The sequence below is a fragment of the Oncorhynchus mykiss genome, chromosome 8 (genome assembly GCF_057628025.1).
Source record: "Oncorhynchus mykiss isolate SJ-2025 chromosome 8, ASM5762802v1, whole genome shotgun sequence".
Taxonomy (NCBI): domain Eukaryota; kingdom Metazoa; phylum Chordata; class Actinopteri; order Salmoniformes; family Salmonidae; genus Oncorhynchus; species Oncorhynchus mykiss.
This window is the reverse complement of record NC_143029.1, coordinates 16,393,922-16,409,787: the sequence shown is the minus strand read 5'-3', so window position 1 is coordinate 16,409,787 and position 15,866 is coordinate 16,393,922. Positions and strand designations below refer to the sequence as shown.

Sequence of the window (15,866 nt, the reverse complement as noted above, 5' to 3'; positions counted from 1 at the left end):
CATCAGTGCCCGACCTCACTAATGCTCGTGGCTGAATGGAAGCAAGTTCCCACAGCAATGTTGCGACATCAAGTAGAAAGCATTCCCAGAAGAGTGGAAGCTGTTATAGCAAAGGGGGACTAACTCAATATTAATGCCCATGATATTGGAATGAGATGTTCAACGAGCAGGTGTCCACATACTTTTGGTCATGTGTACAATTCTGAACATATTGTCACTTATAATGCAGAGGCACAAATAAATTGTCCAGTACACTTATTGTAAGCTGTTTTCATGTACATTTTCTAATGTCTAAGTTTCCAAGGTGACTCAGGCTTTACTAATTATTCTAAAGAAGTATCAGTGAACTGTATTCCGTAATTAGCTACAAAACAATAGCAAAGCAATTGTGTTTTGCTGCTGTTGTCTGATATCCAACAGTCCATGATCAGCTCTGTTGACCATGAGAGCATTTTACAGAGAAAATGGGTTGATGCATACTATGTAGGCTCAGAATAACATGTGGCCCATTGTTTACCTGATCATCAATGACATGTGGTCCATTGTTTACCTTGTTACCTGGCAACGACCACAATGGTGTTTCAAAGAGCTGTCAGTCAAGGTGAGCTCAGAATTATAAGCTCCCCACCCAGGCTGTTTTTTCAGACGTTCTGATGAGAGAACATGTTTGATTTTTTCAATTATGTTAATTTTAATAGCATACAAATAATATGGGTGATGTTTTGGTCATTCACAGGATATTTTTACTTGGGAAATTGGATGACTGTGCAGCACCTTTAATACAAAAACATATATTAAAATGTGTTTGTTTTGTTTGAAGTTGTGTTCTATGGAGCAATAGGCCTCAACTCCCCCACCCCTGTGGGACACACTGAATCTGAGACACCACATTCCACACTGGCATGGTGCTTAGCTACAGAAGTAGTCCCTTTCTTATTTTTGTGAATTAACTAGCTTATTTGACATTGCATTACTGTTACGTGTGCATATGTACAATGCAAAAACATGCATGTTATATAGATAAAGCATATGCTTTGTCATTCCTGGGTTGCTGGCTATTTACATAAACACCACAAGACTAGTTAGCTACTAACTTTGTTATGTGCTGTTTGAAATGAAGAGCCCTGGCTGTGCTTTACCTTAAAAAGCCGAAAGAATACATTGTTTATAGGTAGCTAGCTAACCAACAAATAACGATACGTTGGTACACTGTTGAAACTATGTCGCTATATATGAAATAAAAAATGACTTGTAAAAGTATATACTAGTTGACAGGAAGGCCTGTCAACAATTAGGTAACTAACGTTAGCTAGCTAGGCCTTGCTGTCTGACCGTTCGCAAGTACAGTAACGCTACAACTTTACCCCATGCCACAGCAAGCTATCGATATTTATTTAACTAACGTTAATCCTGTAAAATACTGCGTAAACGTATCAGTCAATTAGTGTCCAATGTCCTACGATGTGGCCAGCTAACAAGCTAGTACCAGCTAGTCTGATAGCCAGACATAGCCAACGTTACTCAGGCAAGTTAGCTATCATCAACAATAGCTACTAGCTAGTTTAGTAGATTTACTAATAATGATTCAATTTTAAATCGTGCATATTAGTTAAGTCATTTTGTCCATGCACTGTCACAGCAGCTGTAAGTTATGCGAATACATGTAGTTAGGTCTGCAAGGCATAACGAACTTTAGTTAACTAGCTAGCTCGCCCTGAACATGATTGAACTCACATTTACACGCGTGCAATGTATCTGATGGCGTCTCATTCACCTAGGAATGCTATTGCTAACCGACATTGCCTTGTCTTCGCTATTAGGTGAATATAGTAACACCTTACCTTCAAAAAATCTTATATTGTGGGCCATGGTTTATTCCATGTTCTCTCTGTCAGATGGTGTTTGCTTCTCATCAGCGACCCGGGCTCGCGATTAGGCTCTTTGTGTTTCTTTGAACAATGTGTCGATTACTTTTTTGTAGCCAAAAAACAAATTGCCAAATGTACCGTACTGGTCTCAGAATTATTTTGTTAGCGCAACACACATTGTGTTCATTCGATTGTTACAAAGTAGCTAGCTAGCTATAAACTGCATGGCCAACATTATTTGGTAGCTATAATAATTGACTGGAAATGCCCCTATTGATTTGCCAATTATTGTTATTATTACTCATTCAGGTGCTAGATTTTTTTTAAATCAAAATAATACGTGCGTCGACTTGGGCACATCATCTGCTGCTGCTGCCTCCACGTAGCCTATTTTGTCTGTGAAGGTAAGGGCTTGCAAAGCTACTGTAAGTAGGCTCTAAATGCACCCATGGTTACAGTCATCTGCCATGATAAACTCCCTGACAAATTATTGCATGGAAATCATTGGGCTTGTGTACAACGAAGTGACAAAATATTTGGTGTAGCCATATCCACGTGCAGTAGGGTGCTTATTTTTTTTATATACCCCACAGGGGTGCTTTAAAAAAAAATATATATATATATATATATATATATATACACCCCCCCCCCCCACACACACACACACACACAATTTGTGAACTAGGCATGTATTACTCCTGTGTGAATGGAGAAAAATACCAGCACCCTCAATCTAACAGCATCCCCAACCCAAAACATATTCCTGCGGCCATGGATGAAGCCTACTGATGATAGCAAAGTCAATTTTCTAGACGAACAAGAAAATCGTCCCATCCCTACTGTTCAGCAGTGTTCACAGCAACACTGATCTCTGAAATACCACATCCCTCAATTCACTTTCCCAAACCACAGACAACTGATAGGTGGAGTCAACTCTCCAGTAGCAGCGTTTACAACCATCTCAGTAGTTGATATATACACTAGATGACTTCAAAGGATGCTGTTTTGAAGCCCCACGCCTCCATCTTGGCACTCCCCCACGTCGTAAAAATATTTTGGAAGCTGTAGAAATGCATTTATTAATTCAAACGTGTTTTTGCCACATTTATTATATTACAAACACCTTAATGCATACTTTTAAATTATATTATGTGAATTAAACATACAAATAAAACATTACAAAATATGGGCCTATAAAAACATGTTCATTTTTACATTTTTGTAGAAGCTCTTATCCAGAGCGACTTACAGGAGAAAATAGAGTTAAGTGCCTTGCTCAAGGGCACATCGACAGAGCCTTGTCGGCTCGGGGATTGGAACCAACGGCCTTTCAGTTACTGGCCCAACGCGCTAACCTGCCATCCATTTTCCTGAAAGTATAATTTAACAAAAATGTAAATTAACAAAATAAATGTAATTTTTTAATCATTTATAGCCGTTGTGTAAATTTTATACAAAATATCTGTGTGCTCATGCACAAAAATGTTGAGATTTAGAAACTTGGTGCGCGCCATACATAAGCATTTCCGGTTATAAATCAGACCTGTCTTTAAACAGTGCAGGAATAAACAAGCATTATAACACCGCCTGAAAAACACCCAACATTCACCTTTTATAGTGACAATAAAAGGTGCATGTATTCTTTGGAAGTATTGGAATTAGGCCAAGACAGTATCCCAAATTAAATAAAATTGTATTGGTCACATACACATATTTAACAGATGTTATTGTGGGTGTAGCAAAATGCTTGTAAATGAAATAGCAATGGCGAACTTGATTAAATGTCTTTGGAGGTGTTGGCAGAATGTTTTCTTTTGTGGTGACATTTGCTGTAAACTATCTGAACAAGTGTCTGGAAGACAAAAACAATTGCACATTGTTGTGGACCTGTAAACAGCTCCTTTGAATTCAATGTTTTGCATTTACTTCTTCCCTAACCTAAATATGATGCAATTCCTGCAGGAACATTGTCTAATAAAAAAAAAAAGAAACTACAGCGGGCCTACTTACAGTGGTAGCCTACATACTTAAATGCAAAAGATCAACTGTCTGTTCACCTGTTCAATTCTACTGTATGTTATAAACCGCACTCCCTTTGGGATGCATAGAGCAAAAACTGTCATTATATTTTTTTTATTTTACCTTTATTTAACTAGACAAGTCAGTTAAGAACATATTCTTATTTTCAATGATGGCCTAGGAACAGTGGGTTAACTGCCTGTTATAATAGCCTATCTAATAGGCCCAATTAAATGAGAGATTTGCATGGTAATTTGTTGTATGGCTACTTCGGGAATATGAATTCACTATGGCCAGAAAAGGTTAGGAATTGATATGTATTATGTTCATAAATGAAATATGAATATATTTTAATATTTAATAATATATTTTAATATTGTTTTTATTTTTTTTATTTCACCTTTATTTATCCACAACAACACAGAGTTACACATGGAGTAAAACAAACATACAGTCAATAATACAGTAGAAAAATAAGTCTATATACAATGTGAGCAAATGAGAGGAGGTAAAGGCAATAAATAGGCCATGGTGGCAAAGTAAATACAATATAGCAATTAAAACACTGGAATGGAAGATTTGACAGTAGATGAATGTGCAAAGTAGAAATAATGGGGTGCAAAGGAGAAAAATAAATAAATACAGTAGGGGAAGATGTAGTTGTTTGGGCTATTTATAGATGGGCTATGTACAGGTGCAGTGATCTGTGAGCTGCTCTGACAGATGGTACTTAAAGCTAGTGAGGGAGATAAGTGTTTCCAGTTTCAGAGATTTTTGTAGTTCATTACTGTCATTAGCAGGAGAAAACTGGCAGGATAGGCGGCCAAAGGAGGAATTGGCTTTGGGGGTGACAAGTGAGATATACCTGCTGGAATGTGTGCTACGGGTGGGTGCAGCTATGGTGACCAGCGAGCCGAGATAAGGCTGGACTTTACCTAGCAGGGTCTTGTAGATAACCTGGAGCCAGTGGGTTTGGCGATGAGTATGAAGCGAGGGCCAGCCAACGAGAGCGTACAGGTTGCAGTGGTGGGTAGTATATGGGGCTTTGGTGACAAAACGGATGGCACTGTGATAGACTGCATCCAATTTGTTGAGTAGGGTGTTGGAGGCTATTTTGTAAATGACATCGCCGAAGTCAAGGATCGGTAAGATGGTCAGTTTTACGAGGGTATGTTTGGCAGCATGAGTGAAGGGTGCTTTGTTGCGAAATAGGAAGCCAATTCTAGATTTAACTTTGGATTGGAGATGTTTTATGTGAGTCTGGAAGGAGAGTTTACAGTCTAACCAGACACCTAGGTATTTGTAGTTGTCCACATATTCTAAGTCAGAACCGTGCGGGCAGGTGCAGGCAGCGATCGGTTGAAGAGCATGCATTTAGTTTTACTTGTATTTAAGAGCAGTTGGAGGCCACGGAAGGAGAGTTGTAATGGCATTGAAGCTCGTCTGGAGGGTTGTTAACACAGTGTCCAAAGAAGGGCCAGAAGTTTACAGAATGGTGTCGTCTGCGTAGAGGTGGATCAGAGAATCACCAGCAGCAAGAGCGACATCATTGATATATACAGAGAAGAGAATTATAAAGCTGTCCCAACAGCAGAATCCTTACCACCGCTACACCTGGCTATCAGCGGAGCATCGTCTGGCAAATTCATTCAGCCTCATTTACTGCCTTTTAATAAAACATAGGACTGAGGTTGTCAATATAACTATTTGTTCAGCACTTTTAAAATATACAGCGACAGAATTCAGAACATGGGCCGTTCTTACAGTATTCTCCCTGTACACCAAGTCAAAACCGTAAGATAAATAAAGGGGGCATATAAGCAGAAAATGAAAGCTCTTACAATATTCGATGATTACATTTCTCTAAAACAGGCTATAGGCTACATTTGCAGCACCAAGTCAGAACAGTATGTTATGAGGGGGAAAGGGACCAAATTATTAGGGTGAGACAAATGGGCTACTAACAACGTACTACAGAACATAAACTTAGTATTACTTTCTTAGCTACAGTATACATGCACATATTTCCCTGGTATATTACATCATTTATGCAGCAGCATACACTACATTTTCGGACTCACCTTGTTTTGCTGTGCTCACTTGAACAGGAAGGTGGCATGGCGGTCTTTCTTGTGGGCAAATTTTGTCATCAAACTTTGTTATCAAAGTCTGGCATTCTATGGATTTATGGTGCTTTCAAAACTACTGGGAACTCAAGAAAAAAAACAAGGTCAAATCATGATATCAGGGATCTTCAGGTTGGCGCTCTACAAAGAAGCCAGAGTTCCAGACTTGGAATTCCAAGTTGGAGGTCCATTCAAAACTTATTTTCCCAGTTGGAGCTCGTTGTTTTTGGAGTTCCCAGTTGTCTTGAACACGGCAGCAGTAATGCTGAATTGACAGCATGGCCAATTTATTCAACCTTTTCTGGTCCATGGTGTGTTGCGAGTGAATGTTTGTCCTTTTAAGCTTGGAAAAGAGACCCTTCAACCCAGACTTGGACCACACACCCTCTCCACTGAATAGCAGGCTAGTGATTGCTTTGCCAAGCTTGCAGTAAGCCACTGATTCCTTCCAAACCACTCATTGTAGAGTTTACGATTTCCAACTTGTGTAATATTTATGTCCAATAGCCGATGAGCACCAATATGTTTTATCTAGAATTTCTCTTCATATGAAAATGATTGAAAAGGATTTGCCAGTAGATTGTCGACTTGATTCACGTTGATGACTGCTTGTCTAGCTTGATAGCTAATATTTTGAAAGTACCATGTTGACATGATCATTCCAATCAAAGCTACGGTAGATATACCGTGATTTGATGTAATTTCATCTGTGGCCAATGACCTTGAGCTGTCATCAAGGCAAAGGGTGTCTACTTTGAAGAATCTAAAATATGTTTTGATTTGTTTAAAACTTTTTTGGTTACTACATGATTCCATATGTGTTATTTCATAGTTTTGATGTCTTCATTATTATTCTACAATGTAGAAAATAGTAAAAATTAGAAAAACCCTTAAATGAGTAGGTGTGCCCAAACTTTTGACTGGTACTGTAAGAACCGATGCTGGAGATGTTAAGCGAAGTACGGGGAGTTAACATTTAATTTGAACAAACATGGAACAAACAAGCAACAGCATCAGCACCGGTTAGTATAAGGACAGACAACAAACAATGCAGCAGCGGGGAACAGAGCCAGGGAACTGACAAATATAGGAGAGGTAATGACAGAGGTAATGACAGAGGTGATTGAGTCCAGGTGAGTCCAATAATTGCTGAAGCGTGTGACGGGAAGGCAGGTGTCCATAATGATGGTGGCATGAGTGAGTAATGCTGGGCCGCCTGGCGCTCTGGGAGCAGACGTGACAGATACTGTATATAGATTAGAGGTCGACCGATTATGATTTTTCAACGCCGATCCCGATTATTGGAGGACCAAAAAAAAAACGATACCGATTAATCGGACGATTATTATAATTCATTTGTAATAATGACAATTACAACAAGACTGAATGAACACTTATTTTAACTTAATATAATACATCAATAAAATCTATTTAGTCACGTTCGTCATAATGAGGAGACCAAGGCGCAGCATGATACAAAACAACCGTGACGCTCAATAGATAGATAGATAGATAGATAGATAGATATAGATATATATCTATATATATATATATATATATATATATATATATATATATATATAGTGCTGACATGCAACTAACCATAGACAATAACCCACAAAACCAAAATGGAAAATGGCAACCTAAATAGGATCCCCAATCAGAGACAACGATAAACAGATGCCTCTGATTGAGAACCAATTCAGGCCACCATAGACCTACATATACCTAGACATACTAAATCCCTATAGATATACAAAAATCCTAGACAGGAAAACACCTAGACAGTACAAAAACTAAACCAACCACCCTTGTCACACCCTGACCTAACCTAAATAATAAAGAAAACAAAGATAACTAAGGTCAGGGCGTGACAAATTTATCATAAATAAATAATGAAACATGTTCAATTTGGTTTAAATAATGCAAAAACAAAGTGTTGGAGAAGAAAGTAAAAGTGCAATATGTGCCATGTAAGAAAACTAACAATTTAAGTTCCTTGCTCAGAACATGAGAACATATGAAAGCTGGTGGTTCCTTTTAACATGAGTCTTCAATATTCCCAGGTAAGAAGTTTTAGGTTGTAGTTATTATAGGAATTATAGGACTATTTCAATCTATACCATTTGTAGTTCATTAACCTTTGACTATTGGATGTTCTTATAGGCACTTTAGTATTGCCAGTGTAACAGTATAGCTTCCGTCCCTCTCCTAGCTCCTACCTGGGCTCGAACCAGGAACACATCGACAACAGCCACCCTCAAAGCAGCGTTACACATGCAGAGCAAGGGGAACAACTACTCCAAGTCTCAGAGCGAGTGATGTTTGAAACGCTATTAGCGTGCACCCTGCTAAGTAGCTAGCCATTTCACATCACATCGGTTATACCAGCCTAATCTCGGGAGTTGATAGGCTTGAATTCATAAACAGCAGAGCTGCTGACAAAACGCACAAAAGTGCTGTTTGAATGAATGCTTATGAGCCTGCTGGTGCCCACCATCGCTCAGTCAGACTGCTCTATCAAATCATATACTTAATTATAACATAATAACACACAGAAATACGAACCTTAGGTCATTAATATGGTCAAATCCGGAAACTATCATCTTGAAAACAAAACATTTATTATTTCAGTGAAATACGGAACCGTTCCATTTTTTTTATCTAACGGGTGGCATCCATAAGTCTAAATATTCCTGTTACATTCCACAACCTTCAATGTTAAGTCACAATTACGTAAAATTCTGGCAAATTAGTTTGCAACGAGCCAGGCGGCCCAAACTGTTGCATATACCCTGACTCTGCGTGCAATGAACGCAAGAGAAGTGACACAATTTCACCTGGTTAATATTGCCTGCTAACCTGGATTTGTTTTAGCTAAATATGCACGTTTAAAAATATATACTTCTGTGTATTCGTTAGAAATATTATGAATAAATGAATAAAGAATATTCTAATTTTAAATAGAACTGTAACTAAGTAAACTTATACTCAGTTTTATTATATGTGACTAACAATATGAGTTCATAAGAAGGGATTGTGTGACACGGACAAGGAGTAATTAAAGTTAATGAACACCATTCCAACTACGAAGAAAGGAATGGTTTGTGGATTAAGTAAACAGATAAGGTAGTTAACCTATGGTTGAACTGACGAAACTGAGCTCTGGGGTGTTTTAGATAAGGCTGTGAGTGCATTCCTAGGTTTTCTGTTAATTAGAACTGTCAGCTAAGTGGTGATCGATAATGGTGAGGAGTCAAAAGTTAATTCAGCTGTGTTGTGTGTCCTGTGTATGTGCTAGTGGGTCAGAATGAACTCAGAATGAACTTTTAAAGTTCCCTTTGACCCGGTCGAGAGGAGGAGATTCATTTTAGGAGCAATGAAATGACGTCATGTTATTGTATATAAACTGTTGCTCGTGGTAATGTGGCAGCGCTCTCCGAGAATAGATTCTGTTACTTATTATTGATAAGACTGGTCTCGGTCTATTTTATGCAAACAAGAATCTTGCAAATTCTCATGAAATAGATTAAGGGAATTAAATTAAATGAAAACACATTGGTATATTTAAATTACAATAACAATCACTTCTAAAGGCTTCTGTAATCCTAGTTACCTGCGCACATTCACTGTAAAATAATTCCCGCATCCATACACAGCACATGCCATTTGATGAATGGAAAGATGCATATGTTACAAAACACCAAAAAGTTTAATGAATGAAATTTGGTTATTGTCAAATAGGGCTACACTTTTAACCTGAATTGATGTGTCCGCTGCTGTCCTTCCGCGTCTCGGTCTCGGTCACTCATTTATGCCTTCGCAAAAAAATTTTTTTTCTGAAGACGATTCACTAATTTTTCAAGAAATGCAGTAATGATAAATAATATAATAGCCTACAGTTTTCTTGACATCTTTGCTTTAATTATTGTGTTATAGGCTCATGTTGAAACGGTACGGCATACCCCCACTATTTATTTTCCCAGAGGACTGAACCGCTCCGGCTTACTTTCACCCCTGCTTCCATGAGAAATTCCATAATTTGGTGTTTTGTTGATGGTGGGCGAAAGTGCTGTCTCAAGCACCGCTCCAGAACCCCCCTTAAGTATTCAAATGGGTTGAGATCTGGTGACTGAGACTGCCATGGCATATTAGGTACACATCTAGTATCGGGTTGGAGCCCCTTTGCCTCCAGAACAGCCTGAATTATTCGGGGCATTCAACAAGGTGTCAGAAACATTCCACAGGGATGTTGGCCCATGCTGACGCGATGGCATCACGCAATAATGCTTAATGTTATCCGGGATCCTTGGGACATTCCTAACCCTAACCAACCTAACCTTGGTCAATTTTATCCAGGGACTGAATTACATATTATGTAAGGTCTCACGTGTGCCGTCCAGACATTCGCCTTGTTTAATGTCTCTCAGTGTTATAACTGAATCTCACTTACTACTGACTGGTGAGTGATTTCCTCAAACTCATCTAACTCCACTACTCTATCCATCTCCCCACCAGTTAGACGTTACACATATAGGAAAGATGATGTTACATTATGTTGCAGCTTAATAGGAAACTATTTTGTTTGGCACATAATGGTGCACTAGTTACACTGACTTGCATGGCATCACTCACCTAAAAAAACAGCAAAACAGATGTTGCCAGATTTATATTTTGCATTAAAGAGGACAGTGAATCCAACTTAATGAAAGTCACAAAACCCCTGTTTCCAGACACAAACTGCGTAAATGTGTACTTAAATTGATACATTTTCCTTCGCCAAATGTGACATGCTACAGACGCTGAAACAATCTCTTGTGAAGATAGATATATGTAATCTACATAGGGCAACATGTCATTTGTGAACCTCTGGATCCCCATGGTGGGGGGGGGGGGGTGAGGTTTAACAGTTGTTTTAATATCTAAAACAAGTGTTGAACCTCATCCAAATAGGTAGGATTCAGAACAATGTATCCAATATTGTTTTTGTTTTCCTTGCCCATAAAACATTACATGGACCTTGATTTTACAAGCACATTTAAACACTTCCCCAAAATAGGTCTGGTTGCTATGTGACAGAGAGCTGCCTCGCTGCCTCATTTACCTATTTATCTCACTGAGCCGTGGATTGGTCTATTGAGGGCCGTATCAAATTCTATATGTAGCATGTCTCCCAATGGAACACACCAATGTCGCTGTTAGCTAGATGGAATGACCGAGCTTGATTCAATGCACCCTGCAGTTTTATTCAGCTGGTAAAAATAACTTTAGAAGATACTGACTGGATGAGTATCCTGTAGATTAACCCCAGATGAATTGCCCAACAGAGAGGTCCTGACCATGATAACCATCTTGGAGCATTAGGAAGCAGAGAGGAGAGGCCCTGACTCAATTGTTAGTAATGAACAGTGGTTTGGTTTCCGCTCCCTGTGCATTAGCAGGGCAAGGAAGACTGTAACCATAGCCACGGTTATGAGCAGATTGCACCTTCGCCCTTCATATTCCGGAAAGACTAAAAATAAATGAACAATAAACTTCCAGTTGTCATGTTACTGTTGTTAGGCTACATGTCAGAATGAAGATTGAAGGTGGACATAATAATGAAAAAGGATGGATAGAATCAGGATAGAATTGTAGGGAAACAGCAGTATGTCATCTACACATAAACATTCTCACCAACCACTAGATTAATAAAATACTTGGACTTTGAAACAGTTTGGTCACTTTAACAGCCATGTCTCTCAAGTGACTCATGTTAACCTCAATCTCAATGTAAGGATCACCATCAGCTCTGGGCTAAAAATATAGAATGATCCTTTTCAAACAACAACATCGGCTCTCGCACCAGCTTTATGATTTCATTGGGGCGTGTAGATGTTAACATTCAAGTAGAATAAGTTGTGCATTAGCAGGACCTCCATGTGAACATATACATCTGTTTCTGAAGTACTGAATAGCATTACAGTAAGTAAAGGGTTGTGTCCCATTTAGCACCCTATTCCCAATGTAGTGCTCTACCTTTGACCTGGGTCCATAGGGCTCTGGTCAAAAGTAGTGCACTACATAGGGAATAGGTTGCCATTTGGGACGCAACTCAGATGCCATGTTTCAACAAGGAGACCTACCAACTGTCTGAAGTTCCAGCTTTCATGTGTCATTATAGAAACTACTTGATTAATTGAGCTTTAAGTTAGTTTTATTGGAAAGAGTCGACAAGTTGAGTTTATTATTTTCTATATAATGGTGAGTGGTGGTGCAGCTGGAGTTTCTCTCACAGTGAAGGTTTACGGTACATTAATACCATAATTGAAACAAAGACGTGTTGTTCAAGTGGCTCGGTGCGAAAGCCATTGTAAATTACAACGTGACTAAGGTCATACACCCCTGCCCAATAAAGCCGATGACCCTTTGGTGTCAACAGAGCCTGTGCTTGTTAAGGCAGCAGAAATCTCACAGGATGGATAACTGCTCTTCATTTATATTGCCATGTTTTGACTTGTTTTTATTGGGAACAAATGTTCTCATATTTATGGCTCTCGATAAATAATTTTGGTTTGAAAAGGCTAACTTGGCCCCTGTGCAGTATCAGTAGTCTAATCCTTCTTTTGAAAAATTGTTGAGCAAACCAATGGATGCATAATGTTGGACTACCTTTTACACAAAATAATAAAATAACTTCTGAAGGGTTGTGTAGGTTACCTTCTAAATCTAATCCGTTAGTTACTAACTACCTGTCCAAAATTGTAATCAGTAGCATAACTTTTGGAATACCCAAACTCAGTAATGTAATCAGTTTACTTTTGGATTACTTTCCCCTTAAGAGGCATTAGATGAAGATTAAATCAAATGCATTTGGTGTGTCATCATAGTGGTCTCTTTGAAAGCAGGAAGGTGTCATAATACATTTTTATGCAAACATACTTCCTGAATTTACAAGTAATCCAAAAGTAATCATCTAGTTTTTCAAAAGTATTCTTAATCTGATTGCAATATTTTTGCTGGTAATGTAACTGATTACAGGGCAATACTTTGTTTGTAATCAGATGACATATAACTGACTACATGTAATCAGTAACTCCCCAACCCTGCTTAAATGGTTGAAGGCAAAATGGTGATCTCATATTATTTATCTGCAATTTTCTCATTTGCTTCTTAGAAAAGATGACTGCATTGACTAACCAGGCAGAGATTGAGCTCTGCCTCTGCTCTGGTGGGAGTGGTTGAGCCGGACTTCCCCTGCCTGCTTCAGAGTGGGATAGTTCAGCTGTCTGAGAGGCTTGGAAAAGCCTCCTTCAATCTGCTCAGCTGCTAACAGCCATGAGTGACTGAGAACACTTGTTAAATATAGTTCTCCACTACACTCAAGAGTTCTACACTCTCCTGCCCAGGAACAACAGGGGAAAAGACAGGGTCTTGGCTTCTGACAAAGGCTGTATGCACTTACAGTATCTACCCTCCTCTCCATCTATCTCTGGATATCTCTATTTGAAGGGGAAACTGTGGCAAAAAGTGACAGTTGAAGCAACTCTGACCACCTCCTCTTGTCTGCTGGTCTCTCTCTCTCATTCACTCACTCACTCACTCACTCACTCACTCACTCACTCACTCACTCACTCACTCACTCACTCATCGCCTCACTGTGACTCTGCTGACCCAAACCCCTGGGTTAGGACAAAGCTTGGGGTTTATCTTCAGACGGCTTTTCATTGCCTCTGTAACTTTGACAGGAGAGAAGAGGAGAAGCAAGGTAGAAGAGAAGAGTAACAGGAGAGAGGATGGATATCTTTTGACAAATCTACCTTTATCATGCTGTCTCTTTTTGACACACACAGTCAAGGTAACTGAAGTGCATTGAGACATTGAGGAGACACTGTTTTTACTGTGGGACTTGATTCTCAGTAACTCAGATATTCACCTTTTAACCTGTCGTCACCTGTCATTTGGAACCATTGAGAACAGGTAAGGAAAAATTCCATTCATAAAGTGGAATGAATTGCTACATTCACTGCTGTACTTCGTGAAAGACTTGTGTCTACTGGGAATGACTTTATAGACAGTAGTTCTCTATAATGAATAAGATGTTACTTAGAATTAAACATACATGCCGTTTCTGTTTCAGTCCATGGTTCAGTATTGATACATTCTTGATAACATTCATTAACCCATGTGTGTAGAGGTTGACCCAGTCATGAATGGGTCAGAGTGGAACACATTGTGAATCAGTGAGTTGGTAAAGAACATTAGTTTTGTTGCCACTCTCTCTGACGTCCGGTCCAGGCTCAACTCAGGAAATGGTACATTAGGAGGTTCATTGATTACATCTTTTACCAGAAGAAAGCTTTAGCTCCCTCTCTCTCTAGATTTTCAGCAGAATTCCTGGTGATTTCAATCTTTTATGATCAAAAAAACGATGGCATGCTGTTTTTTTGGCCCACGGGCCACCTGTTGCCGACCACTGCAATGGTTGTTCAACTTTCTCAGGACTGTGAAAGTCTTTGAAACATGTCAAACGTGTTCAAGTTGAATAACAGTCGAACTAAGAACAAGTTGAGCAAGTTAAATTGAAGTAATTCGTGTTCACGAATATCTCTCCTTCTTAACCTAAGGAGACATACAGTACATTACATGGACAGATAATATCTTGTCTCTCCACTTAGACGTTTTCCCAGGTGAAAACAATAGCTGTACACAAAGGGCTTTATTCTGATAAGCTCTTCTATGAGAGCCCCCTCTGTTTGAAGGCACAAAGTGAACAGTGGAGCTGCCTCACCCCTTCTGTTACTCCAGTGGCAGCCAGTGGTCCCATGTGGCTCAGTCGGTCAAGCATGGCGCTTGCAACGCCAAGGGTTGTGGGTTTGATTCCCAGCGCCACGCATACGTACAATGTATGCACGCATGACTGTAAGTCGCTTTGGATAAAAGCATCTGTTAAATGGCATATACTGTATGATGTGGGCTCTGCCAGCCTGTGGTACCATTCATCCCTAGGCGTTCTAAGGAGCGTTTCATTAATGACTTTTTCCATTGATTTTATTGTAAGTTATTTTGAATCAGATCTAAAGAGTTTTCCTCTCCGTGATGATACAATAAATGTCTGCTGTCCATGCGGATTAGAGAGGGCTTCAGTGGCTTTGCGTCATCACATCATTGTCATCGGTGATAGGAACTCCACACAGAAATCCTGTGTGTTATGTGGGGGATGAACAAGGGGTTTAAAATGTCTGTCATTTGTAATAGACAGCTCATAGGTCAGTTTGTTTTGAAATATTTTTGACAGTGCCAATAGAGTTCAGAATAACTAAAGACATAGTGAGGTCCTGTTGCATATAAATGCCAGGGCAATTTACAAGGATCTCATTTTTTTGGTAATTTATAAGGATATTATTCTGGACAATTTTACACATCCTCCTTAATCTCCATTAACAAGCTGGAATGATTTTAATGGAGTGTACCTTCTTGGACAGATTACTGACACATTGGGTAGTTAACGGGTATTATGTATGAACACTCGGGAACCCAGGGGCTCTCGAGTGGTGCAGCAGTCTAAGGCACTGTATCTCAGTGCTATAGGCGTCACTACAGACCCTGGTTAGATTCCAGACTGTATCACAACTGGCCGTGATTGGGAGTCCCATAGGGCGGGGCACAATTGGCCCAGCGTCGTTAAGGTTTGGCCGGGGTAGGCCGTCATTGTAAATATGAATTTGTTCTTAACTGACTTGCCTAGTTAAATAAAGGTTAAGTAAAATGACTGCCTGTGGATGTCTCTCCTCTACTCCAGTCTGTCTAGAACTCAGATTGTCATTCTGCATTCCCTTGTGGTCTTGTAACTTTCTCTGGCAGCACTTGTCTC

At 39.4% G+C, this 15,866-nt stretch overlaps 2 protein-coding genes across 7 annotated transcripts in view; one reads left to right on the top strand and one right to left on the bottom strand.

The window, feature by feature from the left end:
* LOC110529475 (sentrin-specific protease 6) overlaps positions 1-2,357 on the bottom strand; it is a 35,732-nt gene extending 33,375 nt beyond the window's left edge. For 2 of the 5 annotated variants that reach the window (XR_016497613.1, XM_021611657.3), the window contains exon 1: positions 1,842-2,352. Coding sequence is in view for 2 of the 5 variants with exons in the window: in XM_021611657.3 (XP_021467332.3) it covers positions 1,842-1,869 (28 nt within the window). In the remaining 3 variants the exon portion in view is untranslated. Of the gene's footprint in view, positions 1-1,841 lie in introns of all 5 variants that reach the window. The other 3 variants (XR_016497612.1, XM_021611658.3, XM_090242668.1) reach the window with 3 other exon arrangements.
* Positions 2,358-13,169: 10,812 nt separating this feature from the next.
* Positions 13,170-15,866, top strand: part of LOC110529474 (filamin-A-interacting protein 1) — a 33,224-nt gene continuing 30,527 nt past the window's right edge. For both annotated transcript variants that reach the window (XM_021611655.3, XM_090242655.1), the window contains exon 1: positions 13,170-13,972. The gene's annotated coding sequence lies outside the window, so the exon portion shown is untranslated. The remainder of the gene's footprint in view (positions 13,973-15,866) is intronic.